This window comes from Diabrotica virgifera, chromosome 2 (genome assembly GCF_917563875.1).
Source record: "Diabrotica virgifera virgifera chromosome 2, PGI_DIABVI_V3a".
NCBI lineage: Eukaryota > Metazoa > Arthropoda > Insecta > Coleoptera > Chrysomelidae > Diabrotica > Diabrotica virgifera.
The window spans coordinates 163,352,375-163,378,946 of record NC_065444.1 but is presented as its reverse complement, the minus strand read 5'-3'; the positions used below and the strand labels follow the sequence as shown (position 1 = coordinate 163,378,946).

At 32.8% G+C, this 26,572-nt stretch overlaps 2 protein-coding genes across 5 annotated transcripts in view; one reads left to right on the top strand and one right to left on the bottom strand.

Moving 5' to 3' along the window:
• Positions 1-26,572, bottom strand: part of LOC114332096 (cyclic GMP-AMP synthase-like receptor) — a 425,443-nt gene that overhangs the window by 145,456 nt on the left and 253,415 nt on the right. The gene's annotated exons all lie outside the window — the stretch shown is intronic.
• The window catches only part of LOC114330709 (repetitive organellar protein), a 228,789-nt gene continuing 219,502 nt past the window's right edge, over positions 17,286-26,572 (top strand). The window contains exons 1-2 of the mRNA XM_050644065.1: positions 17,286-17,413; positions 21,565-22,806. Of these exons, the coding sequence (XP_050500022.1) occupies positions 21,606-22,806 (1,201 nt within the window). The 5' untranslated portion in view covers positions 17,286-17,413; positions 21,565-21,605. The remainder of the gene's footprint in view (positions 17,414-21,564; positions 22,807-26,572) is intronic.

The following is a 26,572-nucleotide window of genomic DNA, read 5'->3' as shown; positions in this document are numbered from 1 at the left end:
GCCACATTGAAGTTTTTTATACGATTTATGAGTTTCTTGCTCTCAAATTTGTTTAAAATGCTTAACTTTTTGGTTATAGACGAAAAAAGCGAAAATTTACCGTTTTTTGATCTTCATTTGTTTATAACTATGTATATCATCAAAATCAGCTGCAGGAAACATATAGGTTATTATTATACATGTCCATACTACTCAAAAAATTTGGTTTCGGCCTGGAGGGGGTTGTGTCACCAGCAGGATATTTTTTTTCCTTATTTCTCTGAACTATACGTCTCCCGTTGAATCCCGTTACAGGAAGGCAGAAAAGTGTCGCCCACATTAAAATACATCCTTTGGAAGACGCCCTCTGCGATGATCAAAAACAATTAAAAGTATCAAAAAAATTATTGATGGATTCGACCGTTACTTGATGGAAGTTCATTTTATCTCACAATAAAACACTGAAAAACGTTTGTTTTCTGTACTTCCACAAAATTTATTACAACTATGTTATTACTACAGTTGTTTCGGCAAAGTGCCTTTCTCAAGTGATATATTTTACAATGTGTTTGCCTTTTTAAGTCTTTAACTGAAGTGGTTGAGGAGTGGGGAGCTGTTTGTCTCGAGTTGGTCATTCAGAATTATATCTGTATTTTTCAATTTATTAATTTCCATTGGTTCTAAAAGTGATAGCTTAAGGCCTTTATTTTGAATATGTAAGAAAGGAATAACACCAGCTTTCAGAACTAACAACAACTTAAGCAAACATATTAAAAACAATAAATGCCGAAAGAGAAAGCAACTACAGAGTGGTGTGTACAAACTAACTTGTGGTAACTGTCCGAAAACTTACATCGGTCAAACTGGCAGAACTTTTGACAAACGGATAGCAGAACACAAAAGGGCTTTCAACAATAGAAAAACAGACACTTCTACATACGCACTTCACCTTCTAGATCATAATCATTCTTTCAATGAAGAGTTTCAAATTCTACATATTCAAAATAAAGGCCTTAAGCTATCACTTTTAGAATCAATGGAAATTAATAAATTGAAAAATACAGATATAATTCTGAATGACCAACTCGAGACAAACAGCTCCCCACTCCTCAACTTCTTCAGTTAAAGACTTAAAAAGGCAAACACATTGTAAAATATATCACTTGAGAAAGGCACTTTGCCGAAACAGCTGTAGTAATAACATAGTTGTAATAAATTTTGTGGAAGTACAGAGAACAAACGTTTTTCAGTGTTTTATTGTGAGACAAAAAAATTATTTTTGCATACCTCGAAACCTTCTTAATAATTTATAAAAAAATTATACATATAATAGATTTTTCTCTAAAAATTTTAAAAAATTGTCTTTTTTAATTTAGCAAGGTGTATTAAAAAACTTTAAACATTTTATTAAATTTGTTATTAACAAACAGTTTGACATTTTCAATGTCACACGCTTGTAAGTAGGTTCAATGAAAAGCTCGTGAAAAACACTTTTCCAGAAAAAAGAGAATCTTTCGTGACCAATAGGAAACAAAAATAGCATTTTTTTTTAAATCATATTTCTATTGTTTATTAACATTAAAAGTTGAAAATTAAGAAGATTTTCAATGAAGATCTCAATTTTATGATCCAACTTATGGCATACAGTAAAGGAGTAAAAAAGTAATAAACCGTTAAAGTAATGGAACTCGTAAAATACCGCCACGGAAAAGTGGAGGGGAAACCACGTATATCTCGGTTTGTTTCTTGTTATTGATCATAGAAAGTTCTGTTTTTTTTAGTGTATTTTTTACCAGCTTTTCATTGACCCTACTATAATAAGCCTGTGACGTAAAAAATATCAAAGTTATTATAAATGTTTATAAGCCAAAAAGTCAGCCCTTTCTCAAATTGTTTTTAATAATAAATGGCCTAGCCGGGTAAGATTATGAAAAATACCCCCAACGCGATTCGAATTCCATATAGGTCACTTTTTAGCACATAGAGAAACTCACTTTGTGACATTTTTAGAACCTAGGTGGTCACGTGACCCGCCTAGAGCCTAATTAGGCTTTTTAGGTTTTTATTGAAGTTATACTTCTTTACGATCGAGAGTGAAATTGTATAATGCTGGGCGCATGCGCACACAGACAGTATGTAGTTCGTTGCTAATCTTTCAAGATATGTATGTATCAGCGCTGTCAGCGCAAATAAGTCATTAAAAGGATATATTAGTGCTTTTAGTAAATGTATTATTTATTATAATTTTTGAGTCTTTGGATTTGTCTTTTTCGGGAATAAGATATTTTATAATAATAGTAAGTACCTATATTTAAAGTATTTTTGTATACTTCACTTGGTCTATTAAATTTGTCAGTATGTATGAGAAATATTGTAACCTGTCAAAGCAAAGGGAATATAGCTCAGTGGTAGAGTGTGTGATCGGAGATCGAGAGGTCCCGTTTTTTTTTTAATTTTTGGTATCGTTTTAATAAAAATTTTTTAAAGTGGTAGGTAATAAAGTTAGTTTAATATTTAAATAAAATACAAATAACCTGTTAAGTATATTAATTTCGTTGAAATCATAATAATAGAAGTATCATTTTTTTACGTGCGTACAAAGTACACACACATTCTTTTTTTTTTCTCAGCCGCATTGAGAGCTAGCGAAAAACTTTACCTATATAAAAAAGTTGTATCTTTCAAAAAGTTCTGTCTTAAAATTATAAATGAGTCTAAAAAACTAAGACACTCGTTCTCACGAAAAAAAATATATAACGTGTATTTTTCCACAATATTTCACTCTGATTTTTAAAATTGGTGAAACGTACTTTTAGAAATAAAAGACCGCATTATAGATACAATTTTTCTAGGGTGTTTCAAAAAAGGTAACACCGTCTCTAGGATAGGTAAACAACTGAAAAATAATTATGGTTACAATTTTAAAATTTTCTAAAAAAGAAAACAAAATTTTACACATTTTTACGATTTTGTCAAAACTAATGGAAACATTGTAATACAATTTGGTGGGTTTTAAAAGGTAGTTATTCTGCATTTTTTAATATAAAACCATTGTTTATCTACACAATCTGGTCTTGTTATACAATGATAAAACTAAGAATTTTATATTTATCATTGGCGCGCATACGGGCAATGGTCTGAACTTTTTAAAGAAAAAAAAATAGTACTCCACTGAGACATTTCAAATTAAGACCATTACCTGTATGCGCGCCAGTGATGAATATAAAATTCTTAATTGTATGTAAAAAATACACAATAACTATCTCTTAAAACCCGCAAAATTTTATTAAAATGTTGCCAATGGTTTGTGCAAAATTGTACAAAATGTGTAAAATTTTGTTTCTGCAACGACCTGTATCTTGAAAATGGATGGCGTTACAAAACTTTTTTATTAAGCAAACCACAGTTATTCAATTTTTTACCTACCTAGAGACGGTGTTGCCTTTATTGAAACATCCTGTATAAAATTTTATCTAAAAAGCAAAAAAAAGAGAAAAAATGCGGTTTTTTAAAACGTTTTTATATACTTGCGGCTTGGTCGGTGTCACGGTCTCCGTAAATTTTGTAATCCATTTTAAAAATAGTTCTAGGCTACCTAGGTACCTGGAATTTTCAGAATGGCTTAGAACTAGCTAACAATACAATATTTAGCTGCTATTATACAGGGTGATTGATTAGTGGGGTGGAGCTCCGTAGATCCGTTATAGTAATGGATAGCGATAAAAGTTAAGAACAAAAATTGTTGCAGGGCGTTCGATAACATAGTGGCAGATTAAAGTTTTGTTTTTTTTTAAATGGAACACTCTGTATTTTATTTTATATTCGAAATCTTCTTAACTTCTCCATTACAAAAATATAAAGGTATGGTATGTTATACAGGGTATTTACAAAGTTATAACCAATTTTATATGAAAATCGTAACAAGTTTAACTCCCTGTATAAATAAAAATAAGCACGACTGCAATGGTTTATTGATGCCACATGTTTTTATTTATTTTCAAAATTTTCATAAATGATCATATTGCTAATTTTCTTTATAGTGAATACAGGGTGAGGCAAAACGCAAGTACATTATTTTCTCAGTAATTTTTAATAAAACACCCTGTATTCTATATCACTATCGAAAAGTACCATTACCGTACTTTAATTTTTATATAACATTCCCTATGTCTAAATTTATTAGTTTTCGAGATATTTTCATTTTTCAGAGCAAATTATTAATTACGGGTCTAAATCTTTCCAAATTTTAGTAAGCCATGACTAAATTGTCTAAAACTGACATTTTATGATTACTGATTATTAATCTGTAATGAAAGTTGGCTACAATTTTTGTTATTAACTTTTATTGCTATTACTATAACGGATCTACGGAGCTTTACCCCACTAACCAATCACCCTGTATGGATAAATCGATTTTTTTTATTTCAAACTATTTTAAAAATATGACTAATGCAATGATATTTTAAAGTACGTTAATAAATCGATATCTACAAATTGATGGTGGATCAGTGTCATTAGACTACAGATCGAGAGTTCCCTAGTTCGAACACGGCTGTTGCGTATTTTTTTAAATTTTTTTAATAAATAATTACAAGTCTGGTTAATTGGCTCTGCCAAAGCCATTCTTCAAGCAAAAAAAATTTATAAATAATTAAAAGTTGATATACTTAAAATTCATATTTTAAAAGTTAATTATTATATATAAATATTATATATACCATTTTAAACAACTTTGTTATTATAAAAAGTATTTTTATACTAGTGTAATTTTTGGAATTATAATTTTAACAGTTAATACACCTACAAAAATTCATATTTTATTCTTTCGAAACATGTTGTGTCCTGTATACAACAAAACCATGTTATTATAAAAAGTACTTTTTTATTATAGTGTAATTTTTGAAATTTTATATCGTCAAATTATTTTATATTCTCTCCTATAAATAATAAAAACGTTTTATTATAAAAAATTATTTTTTATAAAAGTGTAATTATATTTTTAAAAGTACGTTTCACCAATTTTAAAAATCTGAGAAAATTCAGGGTAAAATATTGTGCAGAGGTGCAAGTTATATATTTTTTTTTTTCGAGAAAGCGAGAGACTTAGTCTTTTTCAGACAGAACTTTTTAAAAGCTTCAACTTTTTTATTTAAAGTTTTTCGCTAGCTCTCGATGCGGCTGAGATAAAAAATTAAACCCTAAAAAGCCTAATTACGCTCTAGGTGGGTCTCGTGACCAGCTAGGCGGTTGAAAATTTCAGAAAATGAGTTTCTCTATATGTGCTAAAAAGTGGGCTATATGGAATGAGAATAAAGATGGGGGCATTTTTCTACATCTTACCCGGCTAGGCCCTTTAATAAAACGGTAAAGTTTTTTCCTATATCTTAAAAACCAAGCCTTAAAGAATCGACTGTGATTTAAAAAGTACCTCTAGAGTGTCTAGAGTGACCGTTTGGGCAAGTACAGTTGTTTAAATAATTGCTCTCCGGGATAAACAAATTGAATAGCTTTCAGGTAAAGTATTTGGTCGATCTGTTTGTTTAGCACACTTTAATAACTCATTAACTGCCACAATGTTGAGTAGTTATATTAGATGTCGTTATTAAAAAACAAAGTTATTAACATTTATAAATTATTGCAAAAATAATAGTTTTTTGCAATTATCTGGATCAGCGTTGCCAGACGTCCCGATTTTTAACTCAAAATTAAATGTCCCGCGCGGGACAGGCTCAATCCCGCTTTTTGGGAATAATTCGACCCTGCGTGCAGCGTACTGAGAAAGCGCAGCGGTTGGCACAAACAAGTGTGGACCGGCCGCCTGTCCAGCGCATAATGAATATAAGCGCGGGCGAGAGAGAGGGTGCCTCTGTGCCTCACGCAATCGGTGCGTGCGACTGCTAACATCTTCTCTTTCTCTTCTGCTCTTTTCTTGTTCTTATTTGAATCGTAAGCGAGTAGCTGTGATTACTTACGAAAGAAAAACGAATACCATTTGTTTTCGAGCTTGAAATCAGTGAGGTAGTGAGTTGCGTTAGGTGCGAAATTTAGTGTAATTGCAATAAGAAAACAAAAGTTCCAGTTTTTTTACGAAAGATGAATGAAACTTATGAAACCGATAGTGATGTTTCGGATTGCTCGAAACCGGAAGACATTACACCCAAGAAGAAAATCAAACTAGGAAAACATCGCCTCACCAAATACAGTTCAAATTGGCAGAATGATCACAATTGGTTGCGTTCTGTGGCGTCGGGTGAGTATAAAGCTTACTGTACACTGTGTAAAAAAGAGTTTACTATTTCACATGGCGGATTAAACGACGTAGTGAAGCATTCCAAAACAAATAGTCACTTGAAGATCACTAGTTCTCGTGCTGCAAGAAACTTAACTAGCTATTTCCAGGCACCGGGTACTTCAACATCTGATCGTGATCGCGATGATATTATATACAAAACGTCAGCTGCAGAAATTACTTATGTATATCACACCGTTAAACATTCGTTAAGCTACAATAGTCTGGATTGTTTTCAAAAGTTATTACCTCTCATGTACGCCGATTCTAAGATAGCTAAGAATGTTAAATGTGGTAGGACAAAGAGCGAAGCAATAGTTTGTGAAGTATTGGCAAAAGAAGCTTTGAAGGACGTAGTTCAAAATTTAAAAGAAGATTTATTTTTTTCGATTTCTACGGATGCCAGCAATAAAGGAAACCGGAAAATGTTTCCAATATGTGTGCGATATTTCAGTTTTGACAAAGGAATACAAAACAAATTAATAGATTTTGTGGAGAGTAATGACGAAACTGCCGACCAAATAACAAAGGTACTTTGTGAAACACTGGATAAACATAACTTAAAATTATCGCAAGTAACATCATATGGTGCAGACAATGCAAATGTAAACTTTGGTTCAAATCATTCTGTTTTCACTAATCTTCATTCCAAAAACGAAAAAATATTAAAAGCTAACTGTTCAGTTCACATCTTGCATAACATGAGCAAATTTGCATGTGATAGATTAGACATCGATGTAGAAGCTATCATCTTAAAAATATATGGCCATTTCTCACATTCAGCTAAACGTCGTGCGGAATTGATGGAGATATTTGAAACTACGGAAATGGAGTGGGTCGAGTTATTACGTCACGTAAATACAAGATTTTTGTCGCTCTGTCCTGCTGTTGAGAGAATAATCAAGGTTTGGCCTGCTTTGAAAAGCTACTTTGATAAAAAAGAATCATGTGCGAAAGCCATTGAAAAAATTTTTGGTTCTGAAGCAGAGGAAACAAAAACTCTAGCCTACTTGAATTTTGTTTATAATGTGATGAGTGCTTTTGGTACATTAATAAAAGAGTCTCAGGGAAATGACATTGCCATAACCGAAATGCATGAGTCATTATGCCTCTTCCGTTCAAGACTGATTCAAAGACAGAAGGATGGGTTTTTCGGCTACCAGACGAAACTTATTTTAAATAAATTAGTTGAATCTGAAGAGATCAAAGTCATCGAAGACTTTAAACTATTTTACACAAATTGCCAAAATATATAGAAAAACGTTATAATTTTTCAGATGAGAATATTTTTGCTAGACTTAAATTCCTAAATCTGGAAACTGAAATTAGTTTCGACATGATTGAAAATGCTATCGCTTTATTGAAATTGACAGACAATATTTCGGTAGATCACCTATATGAAGAATTTAACTTGTTGAAATCATCTTTGGACGTATTAGTGGGAAATTCCAAAGACACCACTGCCACCACCGCACAGAAATGGCAACAGTTCTTTCAACAGTTTCCAAAAAAAGATACCAGGAATATGTTTAAACTCGTATCTTTTATATTAAGTACTCCAACGTCAAACTGCTTTCCGGAACGAGTTTCTTCGCAGATGAATTTGAAATGGTCAGATGCGAGAAATAAATGTTCCGTAAAGTTAATTAAAGCAGAATTACTCGTCCAGTTTAATCTACAGCTATCCTGTGAAGAGTTCTTTAAATTTACTAAAGAGAAAAGGGATATTTTGAAAGAAGTTAAATCCTCACAAAAATATGAATAAGTAATTCTTATAAATAATTAAAATATTCTCTTATTGTTCTTATTTTGTTATTCTTATATCTTTTATAACTTTTATTCTTATAAATATATAAAATTATTCTCTTATAATTTGTAACTCTAACTTCTATGACTTTTGTTTGAAACGCCACATTTTTCTAACGAATAAAACGTTTTTGATTCTGATATCTGATTTGTTTTTTATTTTTTTATTCAGAAGACGAATAAGACTCAATATTTTAATGATAAGGTAAATGTGATTTAAAATACCATATTTTTATTAAAATTTATTTTCTATTGATATTTTCACTAGGTGACTATCTTAATGTCTCGTAAACGTAATTTGAACTAAAATAAAAAGATAAATATTCAAATATTTTTGATTATATACCTTTTTTCACTATGTCCCGCTTTCGACGAAACAATCCCGCTTTTTTCACTCAAAAAGTTCCTAAATCCCGACTTGGCAAAAAAAAAATCTGGCAACGCTGACTGGATCCATTGTTTAGGTAGCATTTTAATTTAGAAACTCTTTCTAAAAAACTTTTTATGCTCTACAACCTGTATTTGAACAATTTTTCTTTAAAATGTATAAGAAAAGTTTCATACCTAGGCAAACAATATTTTTTTCATTTTTTAAGACCGTTTAAAAAAGCAAAGCAAAATCAGCTTACGTCTTCACGGATTTTTATCAGCTACCCCTCATTTACTTTTTATAACCTTTTCTATTTTCTATATCTTTTTGAAGTTATACTTCTTTAGGCGCCATTGAGAGTAAAATTTCATAATTCTGCGCGCATGCGCACACAGACAGTATGGCGTTTAGTTGCTAAAATCTTTCTAGTTATGTATAAATATATCAGTGCAAGAAAAGGTGTGAAAAGAATATATTAGCGTTGTTAGTAAATATATTTATTATAATTTTTGTGTCTTTGGATTTGTCTTCCTCAGGAGTAAGATGAGTACCTATTATTAAAACATTTTATTGTGTATTTATTCACCTTGTCTGTTTGTTACCGTGAATAAATTGTCATTAGGTACGTCCGAACCGATACAGACACAGTCCTTGTAGCGTATTTGGGGTAGCATTTAGTCGAGGCATTGAAGGATTGAAGTGTCGATTTTTCGAATGTTTTGTATAAATGTACCTATTTACAAATGTTTCTTCTAAAATTTAGGAATATATTAATTTTATAATACATTTAAGTATGTAGTAATTTTCTTTACAATTTTTACTTACCAATTTGTTTTTGTTTATACCTAATATCGCCTGTGTCTAGCAAGTGCCTGCGTAGGCTAGCGGTATGTGTATCTAGTTACGGACGTGTTAGTACTTGGTTCAATTTCCCATAAGGAAAATTTTTTTGTTCATTAATAATGGTTATTGACATCTTAGACTATTATATGAACTTAAAAATGATTAAAAATAATTAAAATAATTAATTGGGATGTTGCCTAACTATTTACCGAGTTGCAAATTTATAATAATTGCCTATTTCAAAATGCACTTTTGAAATGCACTTTTCTTATGCACAAATGCAATTTCAGATTTCTTATCATTACATTAGTTCACAGAATTTCCTGACATTCTCACGAATCCAACGCACCAAACTGCATTAAAATCCGTTTTACTGCGCCAAAAATCGACAGTAAGGCCTTTTTTTGTGCTTCAATGCCTCGACTATTTCGGCCAGAGATCGAAAGGTCTTGAGTTCGAATCCAGTGCAATCCTATACTTTTTTTTATTTTTTCGAAAGCGGTAAGCATACAATTAGTTTGGTGTTCTATGACATGTAGCTAAGAATTCCAATGAAAACTTTCCTTTCTAAATTCAAATATTTGTATATTTTTTCATCTTTTTTCTTGTTTTTTCTTTTTTCCATTTTTTTGGGGTATTATTATTGTAAACTACAGACAGATCCATATCTGTACACTCAAATCCCATTTTTCTAAATCGAAAAAAGTACCGAAATCGCAAAATCATGATAATTAGCTATCTGCCCATATTTAGGCAATAAAAGAGCTCTTCGCCGATATTTATAACTACGTCATGGGGTATAATTCATATGCAAAAATTAAGCAAAATGATCGCAAACGAACTTAAAGAGGCCCAATGACCAACTGTAATAAAGGAAATAATTGTTAGAAAGAGTAAAATAAAGGAGGAATGCCGAAGACAACGAACACCTGAGAACAAGACGAAATTAAATAAAATCACCATTACTACAATTGCATAATATCAAAAATAAAAAAACACAAGAATATCTTACAGGCTTATCAGCAAAAACAGATACTGATTACTCCCTATGGATGGCCACGAGAAAAATCAAACACCCGCAACAACAAATACCACCAACAGAGAACCAAGAGGGGAAACTGGTGTAGAAATAATAAGGAAAAAGCCGAAGTATTTGCAAATCACCTCACTAATGTATTTCAGCCACATACCATGGAACATGGTGATACAGAGGAAGAAATAACTGACTTCCTGGAATTGCCCTATCAGATGGACTTACATAAATATACAAAAAATCACCACTAAAGGAGTTAGAAATACACACACCCGAACTTATATGGAATCATCTGATATTTCTTATTATTTCGTGCGGATTTAAAAAAAAGAACAAACGAAGTCAAAGAATATTTATTTTAAAGCAATTTAGTCACAAATACATATAGTATGATAAAATTGGTCCAAATAATGGCATAACCCAGACATCCAAAGTGAAAGTTATCCTCCAACACCAAATTGTTCTATATGGTCCACATAATGTTCAGAAAAAAGTCACACCATTTTTAGCGTCGGGTTTGGGGGGGAGAGGGGGGAGAAATCGGTAAATTCGTAGTATTTTACGTTTTTTGTCAATATTTCTAAAACTATGCGGTTTAGCATGAACAACCTTCTATACAAAAATGTTCTACAATAAATTTGAAATAAAAAAGATGCAATGCATAATCCTTCTAAAATGAACGGTTCCAAAGTTACGGAGGTAGTATAGTGTAATTGGTCCAAAAAAACGCCTAACCTAGACATCCAAAGTAAAAGTTTTCCTCCAACACCAAATTATTCTATATGGTCCAGATATTGTTCAGTAAAAAGTTACATCATTTTGAGCGTCCGGTTTGGGGGGGAGATGGGGGAGAAGTCGGTAAAGTAGAAGTTTTTTTACGTTTTTCGTCAATAGTTCTAAAACTATGCTTTACCGTAAACAATGTTCTACACAAAAATGTTCTATATAAAATTTAAAACAAAAAAGGTCCGATACATATTTCTTATAAAATCAACGGTTCCAGAGTTACGGAGGGTGAAAAGTGGAGGTTTTCGATACTTTTTATATTATTTGGAAAATTGATGATGATTTTGGGCGGTGAGGTTGACATATCTTCAAGGGCTTATCACTAACATACCATCGGCCACTGAAATAGCAAATTTTATTTACAAAAAAAATTCTTTAATCAGTAATAATATTATAAATTGCCCGAAATATATAAAAAGTATCGAAAACCTCCACTTTTCACCCTCCGTGACTCTGGAACCGTTGATTTTATAACAATTATGTATTAAACCTTTTTCGTTTCAAATTTTATGTAGAAAATTTGTGTATAGAACATAATTTACGCTAAAGCATAGTTTTAGAAATATTGACGAAAAACGTAAAACAACTACTAATTTACCGACTTCTCCCACATCTCCCCCCACACCGGACGCTCGAATTGGTGTAACTTTTTACTGAACAATATGTGGACCATATAGAACAATTTTGTGTTGGAGGAAAACTTTTACTTTGGATGTCTGGGTTAGGCCTTTTTTTGGACCAATTATAAGATACTATCTCCGTAACTTTGGAACCGTTCATTTTAGAAGATTATGCGTAGGGCCTTTTTTATTTCAAATTTAATGTAGAATATTTTTGTATAGAAGGTTGTTCATGCTAAAATGCATGGTTTTAGAAATATTGACAAAAAACCTAAAAAAACTACGAATTTACCGATTTCTCCCCTCTCACCCCCCCCCCCCCAAACCCGACGCTAAAAATGGTGTGACTTTTTTCTGAACATTATGTGGACCATATAGAACAATTTGGTGTTGGAGGATAACTTTCACTTTGGATGTCTGGGTTTGGGTCTAGTTATACCATACTAATAACAATGAAATAAAACAATGAAGTATTTAAACAACAAATTGAAACTAGTTGTTTTAAAGTCAATATTCTTTTTCTCATGATCATCTTTCATTGCGTCACAGTTTTTCGATTTCTTTCTAACGCATTAAATTGTATGTGACAGAAAAAAAGGCACGTCCGTGATTACAGACATTTACAACATTTATTCTAGTTATTCTAGTTGTCGATAGATGGCGCCATAATAAAAAATATTTTTTTTAATTAGATAATAATATTACAAATATAATCTGTATAATTTATAAGACTATACAAATCAAAGAAAATACCATTTTATAAATGCAAGAAACACATTTGATTTGTTTTTATTCCAAATTGAAAATAAAATGTGACAACTGTCAAATTTAACTAAACTGTCATGTTAGAATAAATGTCATAAATGTGTATTATCACAGACTTACCCTTTTTCCTATCATTTGTTACGCACTGAAAAATGCTCATGAAAAGGACAATAGCATCAAAAATTTCAATGTAAAACTAATAAAGTTCAAATTGTTATTATTATTTTTTTTTGTTTTTTTGGTGGGCAGTGTTATCACCTCTAGTCCTTATGCAAGCTTCAGTTTGCGGGGGCACGTTCCTAATCAAATTATCAACATTTTACTGTGGTAGGTTGCTCCATTCTTCAAGAGTAGCTTGTACTAGCCGTGCGGTGTTTTGTAGATTTTCCAGGCGAGCTCTAATTTTTATGTTAAGCATATCCCACAAATACTCACTAGGGTTAAGCTCCGGTGAGCAAGCAGGCCACTCCAAACAAGAGATACCTTCTGCTTCAATGATGTCTCTAGTCACTCTAATGGTATGTGGCACTATGTGGAGGTCCATTATCATGCATGAAAATTAATTTTCTTCTGTTGCACCACTCCAGAGCCTAACTACAGGTTATCAACATACCTGTGAGCAGTTATCGTTGATTGGATGAAAATTAAAGGAGTTTTTTTACGGACCATAATTCCTCTCCAGAACATTACACTTCCCCTTTTATATTTGTGAACAGATCTGACAGTTTTCGTTCTTGCTTGTCTTCCTCGACCTCTAAGTACACGATTTCGTGGGTCATCTGATTTTACACAAATCCTGACTTTTTCTGAAAGTAGCTCATTTTGTCAATTCCCAATGTTCCAGTTTTGGTGGTGAAGACACCAATTTAGATGATCAATCTTGTGCTGCCTGGATAACTCGTGAACCCATAACTGTCTCCTGCTCTATACTTCTTGGCACGAACTCTTCTTCTTATCGTTTTAACTAAAACAGTTACACCTGTAGCTTCCAAAAGCTGCCTTTGGAACTGCTGGTGAGAAATGATTGGGTGTCTTCCAGCTGATTGGACAACTAAATGATCGTGGCGAGCCGTTATTACTTTTTGGTGACTTTCCCTTCTTTATTTTTGAGCTTTTCTGTTTCCTGTTACTTAGCATAGGTTTTAGACAGAACGTCCTGTTTTACATCTAGCTCTGCAGCTATGTCCCTCTGAGAACATTACTTGCTCCACAAGACCAATAGTCTTTCCCCGTTGTAGGTTCAACGACTTTGGAGACAACACTCGACAAAATATCAAACAAAGACATTGTAATCATAATAGGCGACTTCAATGCCAAAATTGGTAGAATTCAGCTTGATCATCATATGAGATTCACCTTGGGTGCTTTTGGTCTTGGGGAAAGAAATGAACGAGGCGATAGGTTAATAGAGTTCTGTGGCCAAAGAAAATTGTCTGTAATGAATACCTACTTCCAACACCACCCACGAAGACTCTACACTTGGAAATCCCCGAGCGAATGAACAAGAAATCAGATAGATTTCATAATGATCAATTCAAGGTGGAAGTCCTCAGTTACCAACGCAAAAACTTATCCAGGTGCAGATTGTGGAAGCGACCATTAACTCCTTGTAGCTGTATTCCGAATACGTTTTAGAAACAAACACAAGCCCACTACTAGAACTCCCAGGTTTACAGAGACTGAACTTTTAAATTTCAAATAAAGAATAAACCCAGTGTAACTGGGACAAGTACTATCCCCATACATGATATCGAGACTTTTTGGGGAGGTTTTAAAAGAGATATATTAGATACAGCTAAGCAAAGTCGCCAACCCATAAAAAACAACAGTCGTAAACCATGGATCAGTGACCAAACGTGGAAAATTATAGAACAAAGAAGGCAACTTAAAAGTGTCAGTTTTGATTTAAACGACTATCGAAGCTTATCACGAGAAATCCAAAGAAATTGCCGGAACGATAAAGACAAATATGTGTCTAACATTTGCCAGGAAGTAGAAATCCACTTATATCGAAATGAAACAAGAGATCTCTTTCAGAAAGTAAAGTTACTGGCTCGGAAATTCAAACCCAGAAATTACGCTATAGAGGATGATTCAGGTAATATGGTAAGCGATATGGATGCGGTTCTGGAGACTTGGAAGAAATACTGCACAGCACTCTATAAAGCTGAAACCTCTAACATTAATCATATAACAGAACTGCAAGTCTCAACAACAACCCTAGACCCAGATATTCTAAGGTCTGAAGTCGATGAAGCCATAAAACACCTTAAAAGAAATAAATCACCTGGTTGCGATGACATCACGGTAGAACTTTTACAGAACATGGGTGAACATGGTCTCCAATTAATCTGGAGACTGTGCAATCATGTATGGAAAATCGGCAAATGGCCCAGTGATTGGTGTACCGCACTATTTACTCCCATTCATAAGAAAGGCGTAACCACAAAATGTAGTAACTACCGAACCATCTCACTAATTTCACACCCAAGTAAAATTCTGTTGAGAATCATCAAGTGTCGCATGCAGACATACCTGGATAGACAAATACCACAAGAACAGGCAGGCTTCGTGAAGGGTAAAGGCACAAGGGAGCAAATTCTTAATATGCGACAACTCATTGAGAAAGCACGAGAATTCAAAATTCCGATGATCATCTGCTTTCTGGATTATCAGAAGGCATTTGACTGTGTAGACTGGACAGTTTTGTGGAAAGTTCTACATGAGATGAAGGTTCCTGATCATCTGTCAGCTCTGGTGAAAAGCCTATATGAGAACAGTGAAACCAGAATAAGAATTGAAAACCATAAGTCCGATCCTTTTAAAATAGGCAGAGGAGTCCGACAAGGATGTATTCTATCTCCAAGTCTTTTTAATTTCTATGGGGAATATATAATGATAAAAGCACTCGACAAATGGAATGGCGGTATTTCTATCGCAGGAAAGAAGATCTCAAATCTCAGATATGCAGATGATACAACATTAATAACTGCATCCGAAGAAGAAAATGTCCAGCCTGCTGCAGCTAGTGGAAGCCGAAAGCAATAGATGTGGTCTCAAGATCAATAAACAAAAAACAAAAATTATGATAGTAGATTATTCAAATTCACTTCAGACAACAGGAGCCTTAGACCAGTTTGAAGTGGTTAACGAATTCAATTATCTAGGATCCTACATCAGTAATAAAGGATCTTGTGAAACAGAAATACGTAGGAGAATAGGCATGGCCAAAAACGCTATGAGTCGATTATCGAAAATCTGGAAAGATCGCTCCTTGTCGAAGAACACCAAAATAAGATTAGTACGTGCCTTAATTTTTCCCATATTTAATTACGCATCCGAAACATGGACAATGAAATCGGACGACAGAAAAAGGATTGACGCCTTTGAAATGTGGTGCTGGAGAAGAATGCTTCGGATCTCATGGACGGAACACAGAACAAATCACTCAATCCTCCAAGAGCTTAATATTCAGACTCGACTTTCCTCTATTTGCCTCTCCACCGTCTTAAAATTTTTCGGCCATATTGCAAGAAGAAGTGATGATAATCTTGAGAGACTTATAATTTCGGGAAACGTTGAAGGGCGCAGAAGTAGAGGTCGCTCACCTACTCGATGGACGGATCAAGTACAGAAAGCCAGTGGAAAAACGTTCTCTGAATCCATGAGGGAAGCTCAGGACAGAAGCCGATGGAAAGAGATAGTTGCTCGTATTATAGGGAATCACGACACTCAGCAATGAGGAAATGACTGAGGAGGAGGAGTTGTAGGTTGTATAACCCCACATGAGGCATATTTTCGTTTTTGGAGGCAAAAGTTAGTTTATTTATTTTCGATCAATTTGCAACTCAAGCAAATAATCTATACCGTACCTGGCTGTACTATCCGATTGTCTTATCGATTTGTTTATTTTCAATAAAAACCTTTATTCTTCGCAATAATAACAAGTTTTTTAAAAGAAATAAATATTGTTTTGAAATACATGGTGATTCCATATAAGTGTGTATTATCTAGCATGAAACCAGTCCAAAAAAGCTCCAGGGTACGACCTGATCAACGGGAAAGTACTTCAGCAAGTAACTTGGGAAAAAATAAAAAATCTTGGAAAACCTTCTCCTTAAACAATTATCCCGTCTTAGAAGAAAGAAAACTAATTACCCAACACCAATTTGGCCCTTAATCAGACTAGAATCTCATGTAAACCTCACTGATGATCATAATGCTGTATGACGCTTGAACAGATTCAAAATAGTGGATCTAGCAAGAAGATTCGAATAATCTGTGATAACTAAGCTTGTTTTAACTTATTTTAATTTAATTTATGTAAAGAGGGTGATCACTGGATCACTCCCGCTACAGGTCAAAGTTTTTCAATTTCTGTCAAATAATTTACCTATTGTTCTTAGTTAAGGACATATTGTAAATATTACAAATTAAAAAAAATCTATATAAGATTTTTTTCAGCTTTTTTCTTGTTTTTTCTTTTTTTGGGGTATTATTATTGTAAACTATAGGCAGATCCATATCTGTACACTTAAATCCCGTTTTTCTAAATCGAGAAAAGTACCGAAATCGCAAAATCATAATAATTAGCTATCTGCCCATATCTAGACAATAAAAAAGCTCTTCGCCGATATTTATAACTATGTCATGGGGTATAATTCGCATGCAAAAAATAAATCAAAATGATCGCAAGCGAAAGTTCTAATCAATAAACAAATGAATGTCGACCGAAATGAAAACATGTGAGCTTGTGAGGCTCGTTTCAGTCAAAGTTTTGTGAGCGTGGAGTAAACAACCTTTCTGTGTTTTCCGTGCCACGTTCCGCACAAACTTTCAACGATGAAATGTGAATGAAAACTTTGTTTGTGTACCTGAATTTTCAGCGAAAACTATGTATAGTAGAGCTCCCGGTTAAAACGGTTTGAATTTTTATCTTTTAAACATTTTTAGATGATTTTCACGTCATCGTGAAAATTCTCTTGTTTTAACTATTTATAATGGGAAATAAGCCACAATATAAATAGCTTCAGAACAACATTCTCTTGTTTGTTCTAATTTATCCCAAAAAACGTTGCTTTAGTTTTTCAATAGTTAAAAATATGAAAAGATAATGTACTTAAGTTGTGTAGGACAAGTTCCAGTAATGTTTCTATATAAGTTATTGTAAGCCTTAATTCAAAAACAAGTAAGTTAATTAAAATCGACTTTAAAATCTAGTTATTTAAATCTTCTTCATCTTGTTCTTCTTCTTGTGTCGTCTTCTAACGAAGGTTGGCGATCACTTCTTTAAACGCTTCTCTATCTTTTGCAACGTGAAATATCTGTTCAACACTGATGTTACTCCAATCTCTGATATTCCTTAGTCAAGATTTCTTCTTTCTTCCCAAGCCTTTTTCCCTTCTATTCTGCCTTGCATGATGACGTGTAGCAGAGAGTATTTATCATTACGAAGTATATGACCCATGTTTTTCTTATTTTAATTGTATTCATCAACTTTCTGCCATGTCCAATTCGTCTTAGCACTTCTTCGTTTGAGACTTTTGCAGTCCAAGGAATTTTCAGAATACGCCTATATAGCCACATTTCGAATGCCTCCGATTTTTCTACGGATTTCGCTTTTAGAGTCCAAGCTATTGAGTTTCGAGCTATTTATATTCTGATCTTTATCTCCTCATCTTTATCTAATTGTGAGTTTATAATTGCTCCGAGGTATATATTTATATTTGTCGACCCTCTCTAGCGGTTTATCCTCCAATGTCAGATGTATGTTGTCAACAGGGTTTTTTGACACCATGTATTTGGTTATATTAATATTCATTGTTAGTCCCATCTTTTTGCCTTCTCTATTAAGGATTTCTAGGAGAATTTGTAAATCGTCTATATTCTCTGCCTTGATTGCGGTATCGTCTGCAAATCTTGCTAATAATAATGATGCTCCCTCCAATCCTTATACCTTCAGTTCTTTCCCATAGTGTCTGTCTGACTCCTCTTTGAATTTCCACTTGGTATGTCTCACTATCTTCCACTGTTTGATTGTAGTATACATTTTTGATTAAATTATTATCCTTGGGATCTAGCTGTACATATGTCTTTCAGTGCATGTATGAGTTTACCATGTTGAACTCTGTCAAATGCTTTTTGAAAACTATATAATAATGAATAGCTTTTTATTATATTCCCTGCATTTTGTAATAGTATCGTCATTGCGCACAATGCCTCTCGTATTCCCATTCCACCTCTACATTAGTGATGTTGATTAGAGTTACTTTCGAGTATTCGTTACAAATCGTTACTTTTGTATAGAGTAATCATTTACAGTATTCGTTACTTTGATTACTTTTGTGACTTTTGTATTTGAGTACCGGTAATCATATCGAGAATCGTATTTCTCAGTAGGTAGGTATTTTGTATAAAGTAATCATTTACAGTATTCGTTACTTTGATTACTATGATTACTTTTGTATTTTGTAACGAAGTAATCAGAGTAATCAAAGTAGATACAATAGTCGTTACTCGCTCTGATACGATTGGTATGAAGTAATCAGAGTAATCAAAGTGGATACAATAGTCGTTACTAGCTCTTATACGATTGGTACGAAGTAACAAAGTAATCAGAGTAATCAAAGTACATACAATAGTCGTTACTCGCTCTGATACGATCGGTACGAAGTAACGAAGCAATCAGAGTAATCAAAGTAACGATTTGCATCTCTATATAGTAATCGTTACTTTCGGTATTCGTAAGTAACGAGTACTTTGTAACGAATAGTTACTTTTTTAACATCACTACTCTACATACAAACTGTGTGTTGTCTAATTGTTCTTCACACTTTTTATATATTATACGTTTAGTCCTGTCGCCAGTGGGGGTACAACGGCCTCCTTAATTCAGATGGACTTACCCAAGTTATTTTTATGTATTTTGACCCGTAGAATACGAATTTTTTGGGTAACAGTTGATCCGGATGTCGATAAGTTTGTTATGAACAAAGAACTCGAGGAATTACATAGCAGCGATTTTTCGCAAAACAAAACATTTTTTTGTATTTTTTGGGCGATTCTCAGCAAAAAATGGTCTTACACGTTTTTTCGTAGGATGCATAGTTTTAGAGATAAACGCGGTTCAACTTTCAAAAAATCGAAAAAGTGCAATTTTTGAACCCGAATAATTTTTGATTAAAACATAAAATAGCAATTCTGCTTACTGTGTTTGAAAGTTCAAGTCAAATTCTATCGGTTTTTATTATTTGCATTGCTAAAAATAAAGTTTTTATTTGTTAAACAAAGCCATAAACACGTAGTGTTTCCCGTGCCCAATGCATGCGTTTTAATGTAATACGTAATCTATGTAGAAATTGTGTGTATGCGCGCCTACTCGTTCGATTTCAAATGGGAAATGCATGGAAAACATCATTCAATCACTATGTGTTTGTAGCTTTGTTTAACAATAAAAAAATTAATTTTTAGCAATGAAAGTAATCAAAACCGATAGAATTTGACTTGAACTTTCAAATGCGGTAAGCAGAATTATTATTTTATTTTTCAATCAAAAGTTATTCGGGTTCAAAAATTGCAATTTTTCGATTTTTTGAAAGTTCAACCGAGATTATGTCGAAAACTATGCATCCTACGAAAAAACTTGTAAAAACTTTTTTTGCTTAAAATGACCCAAAAAATACAAAACAATGTTTTGTTTTACGAAAAATCGCTGTTTATGTGATTCCTCAAGTTCTTTGATTATAACAATCTTATCGACATCCGGATTGACTGTTAGCCAAAAAATTCGTGTTCTACGGGTCAAAATACATAAAAAAACTTGGATAAGTCCATCTGAATTAAGGAGGCCGTTGTACCCCCAATGGCGACAGGACTAGTTGTTGAATAATTTTGAATAATATTTTTAAAGTGTGGCTCGTAAGGCTAATTAATCGGTACTCATCGCAGGATTTAGGATTATTTTTCTTGGGTAAGGGTAAAAAGATAGATTTTACCCATTCATCAGGGATTTGACCGTCGGTCGTGGTATATTTTATTAAATAATTTAGTTCGTTGAAGAATCGTCTTCATACTTAACTGATATTTCTTATCTAATAATTTAAATTTTCAGACCTCTATTAGACTCCTAGAGATACTAGATATACCTAATTATAGTCATCATTAGATCTACAACTCATGGTGGGTCTTGGCCTGTTCCAGAATCTGCTTCCATTCCTTCCTATTTCCAATTTCGCAATATTAGTACTCACAAGCCGTCTTCGCGTGGTCCTTAAATTATACTCTGGGCCTGCCTCTTCTCCTCAGCCACGCCTATGTAGATATCACAATCTGTCTAGTCTCCTGTCTTGTGAATAGGTACAATAAATTATAACTACGTTCCAGTCTTCCGATAGTTTTACCTGATTCCAAATCAGTTCTACTAGCCTACTTATACTACAAGCCATACTTTTTGCGCCACACTTTAAAAGTTCAGAAGGAATGCCATTTGCTCCAGTTTTGTTTTCTTTCAATTTTTGTATTGCTTTGATGACTTCTTCCTGTGTTGGAATGTTAACTTTCTTATTTTCGTTGTCCATGCCTTCGAGCTGGATTTCTTCTTCTTCCAACCTCATATGACTTCTTATATCTAATATTTAGTCTACCCTCAACATTTCCTGCCCACATTTCTAGTATCTGGTCCTGATAACCAATAATTTCCCCTGTTCTATTTCTAACTATTGATCGTCTAGGTTTGAATTCATTTCTGGTCTGGTTAATCTTCTTGTAGAATTTTCGCGTTTCCATTTGTGTGTTATACTTCTCTAGTTCTTTCAGTTGGTTTTCTATATGCACCTTCTTCTTTCTTTTCAGTATACGTTTTTCGTCTCGTCTGAGCTGCCTATATACTCTTCCTTGAGTTTTGTGAGCGTGGAGTAAACAACCTTTTTGTGTTTTCCATGCCACTACGAGGTCCGTGCGTACTAGGACTTCGGAATAATTCTTAGCTTTTTAGATATCAACTTAATGCCCCACACTGACAATAATTTCAAAATGATTTAAAAGCTAAAATTTTATGTTCGCTTTACACTTACAGCTAGCCTCGGGACTCTACTATATGTATCTTCTACATATAAAATGACAAGTATAAAAAAACTTTCGGGATTCCGACAACTATCTTTAAATTGTGATAGTCCACCAAACCCACCAAGAAGGCCTCCGCTAAAGAAACAGTTTTCTGAAGATATAAATGACTTCAAAGCGTGGTCAGAGCATGACATCGGCATTAAAATATCTCTAAACAATAGAAGCCTTAGAAATCCTTTCATTAAAAACGCTTGGGTAGAAAGTACACAAGAAACGGTAAACGACGAACCAGTAATAATAAAGAAATGTAGCGAGAATAGAAGAGTACCACTAAATAGCTTAACTAGGCAGATTTCTGTAGATAAAGAAGCTTTACTACACTCGAGACAAGAGTTAGCTGAAAGATTAAGAAAAACTGCCAAACCACAAGAAGAAAAGCCTAACATTAAAATTTTTCTAGCACAAAATTCTAAAGAACAAATTGATGAATACGAGGTTGAAAAAGAAGATAAAATCAATGAACAGCCAAAATTTATTCAACCACTGATAACTGTAAATAGTGATAAACATTCGTTTAAGTTACGAAAAAATGCCAAACAAAGAACTATTTTATTTAATACATCAGACAGCTCATGGCCAGTGCCAAAAAACAAAAGTAATCAAAATAGTCCCGTTATTGTTGTGCCACCTACAGAAAACGGCGTACTACAGAAACCGGAAACCTTTCTATCAACAAATAATCCAAATGACGTTAAAGCCATAGATTCCGTAATTATTCGGCCAGCCACAGCAGCGTCGAAGCGAGAGATGTTCCAGAAACGCACAAATTCTGCCTTTAACTCAACTGTAGTAGCTGTTAAAGAAACTCAAAAGCTCAGAAGTCCCTTAATCAGATCCTCGTCAGCTCCCTGCAAACCCGAGCATTTAAAGTCAAAATTAATTTTAACAAAACACTCCAAGCACTCCAAGACTCTTAAGAAAGTTCAGATGAAGCCTTCCGTCAAAAATGAGAAGATCGAAAAACTAAATGAAGAGAATCCGAAGAGCCAAAAGGAACTTAACAGAACGACACCGGTGCAAGGAAATGACGTGGTAACGATGGTTTCCTTGATTAGTCCAACAGGAAGTGATGGAGAAGAGGAAGAAGTCGAGGAGAGCAAAGACAAAAATAAAACGGCAACTAATGAGAAGAGTGCCGTTGAACAGAAGCAGCCGCCTAAGATAATGTCGTTACGAAAAGCAGCAAAGACAGGTAAGTAATGCAACAGAATGCCCTTTATTAACTAACATTGTAAAATACTAAATAATAGACATTGGGCCCACACTTATAATAGTTATTTATGTACCAAGTCAGTAAAGTTACTCTTTATCGAACGAGTCTGTTATTATGAGCAGACAGAGCAGAGCTCGTTCTGCTCATACTGAGGTGGTGCATACAAAATTTTATCGCCAACAATTTAATATTGGTTTTAACACTTACTTACAATTTACAATTTAGGAATTTTTTTAATTTTAGACATAATAAAAATTTCATTATAGTGATAACAGATGACTTTTCTATGATGCATGTATGATGGCCGTTTTCATTTTTAAACGATAGTTATCAATATTGAATAATTACTAAATCGGTAAAGTTTTGATTTATTTTGTATGAATATAATTACAAAATACTACAGAATTTCACTTTTTGATATAAATCTAATACCCCAGGCCGTGGGTGAAAAAACGTGATATAATTCAGGAATTTTTGAAACCTATCAGGTGTTGTAAAGGACGATGCCAGGAATAACTTCTACTAAAATGTGACCAAAAATATTGTGAGCTTTTTTTTATTGCGATTTTCATTTGTTAAATTTGCAATTTTTAAAGATTTTTAATTTTGCAGCTTAGGATATTGATTCTAGAGAAAAACTTTTTAATAGAAAGTTGTAGTAAATTAAAAAACCTATAATTTGAGCTATGGTAAGTTTAATTTCGTTTATTGGTTATTGCAAAACAGCCTACGAAAGGTAAAAATGGCCGTTTTTACAATTTCGGTATTTATTGTACAAATAATTTTTTTTTATTTTTTTAAAGCTTTAAAATGAAGATCTTTCAATTCCAAACATAAAAAAAATTGTAAGGCCGTATTAACGAATTTGTTGCTTAGATATTATAAATTGTTAATCCCAAGAGGTCAAATGTCGAAGGCTATAACTTTTTGAAAAAAAATCGTAGAGAGTTGGTGAAACATCCAATCTCCTTCTAAAGAGTTATGTTTTCATATTCTGATGTAAATAAATGCGTAAAACAATTTTAAACCTCTAATTTTTGCGTTTGAAAATAAGGGGGCAAATTTCGTTATAAACATTTAGAGCTGAAGCGGCCCTATACACCCTATGAGTTTCTAACTTACAGATTATTGTTGCTAAAGACGAAACGAAGGTTTATAAAAAAATTTCTGTTTCTTTTTTCTTAAATCGTAGTGATTTTATTTATAACAATTAAGAAATTATTTTACAGTCATTGACTAAAGAAAGACTTATATTATCTTAAAATAAAAATTATTATAAAATATAGTTACAGTTAATTATTAAAAATTATTTTTAAAATCGGTGCTTTTGCGAGCGGCCGAATTTTGCAAATCGCCCGGCTCGCTTCAAATCCGCGCGCTCGGAAAATTTTTACGTAACTTGTATTAAATTTTGACCGAAAACAATAATTTAATAATATTACCATTATAATATACAGTCAATTTACCACTGTATTTGTTTTTCTTGATAAACTTTTATATGTGAAATCTCATTTCTGAATAAATAATATTACAAAAATGATACATACTGGGTTGGGATAAAGTATGGAACCAAGCAAATATCTTTGAAACGAAAAGAACAATATTTATGAAACTCTGTATGCAAGTACAGTGACGCAAAAGACATCTGTTGCCATATTTTTTGTTACTATTCCACTTCCGGTTTCACCGGAAATACCCCTAACTTATTTATTTAAATAGGACACCCTCTATATTTTTGCGGATTTTAAAAGAACTTGTTATTTTTAATTCATACATACCAAATTTGGTAGAGAAAATTTGTTAAAAAGTGTCTGTAGATAATTTTTTGTATTAATACAACGTAATAGGAAATAAACGAGTACCATCAATACTGTAGACTAAAATTGTTGTTTACATGCACTGCATGACTTATTTGAATTTAGTATAGTAGGTAAAACTGTTACTGAACTAATTGACAGAAATAAGTTGTTTTAAAAATGGTTCATTTAAGTGGAAAAGATCGTATTGAAATATTAATGATAATAGGTTATGGTGAATTTTCATTTTTTGGAAGTGAATTTTCCAAATCCATGAATTGGACGTAGAGGATTCATAGAGTGGCCCGCTCGTTCTCCGGACCTCAACCCGTTAGATTTTTTTCTTTGGGTTATCTAAAATTACGTGTTTACGTTAGGCGACCAACATGCTTGCAGGATTTGAGACAAAGAATAATAATTGATGAATGTGAACTAATACGTGGAGAAATCTTGCAAAAAGTGACTTAAGAATTTATTTATAGGCTTGCACGTTGTCAGGAGGTGAACAGCAAACATTTTCAACATTTGAAATTATTTTTTTTTTATTTTTAATATCATTGGTCGAATGTAAATAAATTAACCTATTTTTTAACTGCAAAGAGATTTATTTCTTGTTTTAATAGTTTTTTCTTCCAAACTTGGTATGTATGAATTAAAAATAATAAGTTCTTTTAAAATCTGCAAAAATATACAGGGTGTCCCATTTAAAGTAAATAAGTTAAGGGTATATAAAGTAAATAAGTGGAGCAGTAACAAAAAATATGGCATCAGATGCCTCTTGCGTCACTGAACTTGCATGCAAAGTTTCATAAATACTGTTCTTTTCATTTCAAAGATATTTGCTTGGTTCCATACTTTATCCCAACTCTGTATATATGAAATATATAACTATATTTTTAACTTTTTCATTGTTATATAAATATAATAATAATGTTACTTCTTATTATACAATATAAAACTTTTTCTTCTTGTAGTGACTATCCGTTTTGGATGTTGGCGACCATCATGGCAATTTGGTTAACCCATTTGGAAACTGAGAACCAGGAAGGCGAAGGATTACCTTGCTAGAAAATTTACGTACGTCGTTCAACACAACAACTACAAATCTTTTTAGAGCAGCAGTACCGATTTAGTGTGCAAGTACAGATTGCCATGATGGTCGCCAACATCCAAAACGGATAGTCACTACAAGAAGAAAAAGTTTTATATTGTATAATAAGAAGTAACATTATTATTATTATATTTATATAACAATGAAAAAATTTAAAATATAGTTATATATTTCATATTATATATGTATCATTTTTGTAATATTATTTATTCAGAAATGAGATTTCACATATAAAAGTTTATCAAGAAAAACAAATACAGTGGTAAATAGACTGTACCTATATTATAATGGTAATATTATTAAATTGTTTTCGGTCAAAATTTAATACAAGTTACGTAAAAATTTTCCGAGCGCGCGGATTTGAAGCAAGCCGGGCGATTCGCAAAATTCGGCCGCTCGCAAAAGCAACGATTTTAAAAATAATTTTTAATAATTAAATGTAACTATATTTTATAATAATTTTTATTTTAAGATAATATAAGTCTTTCTTTAGTCAATGACTGTAAAATAATTTCTTAATTGTTATAAATAAAGGCACTACGATTTAAGAAAAAAGAAACAATTATCTCGGCTTCAGTTGGTTGTAGCAAATTTTTATTTTTTTATAAATCTTCGTTTCGTCTTCAGCAACAATAATCTGTAAGTTAGAAACTCATAGGATGTACAGGGCCGCTTCAGCTCTAAATTTTTATAACGAAATTTGCCCCCTTATTTTCAAACCCAACATTTAGCTCGGCTTCAGTTGGCCGTAGAAATTTTTAATTTTTTTTATAAATCTTCGTTTCGTCTTCAGCAAGAATAATCTGTAAGTTAAAAACTCATAGGATGCACAGGGCCG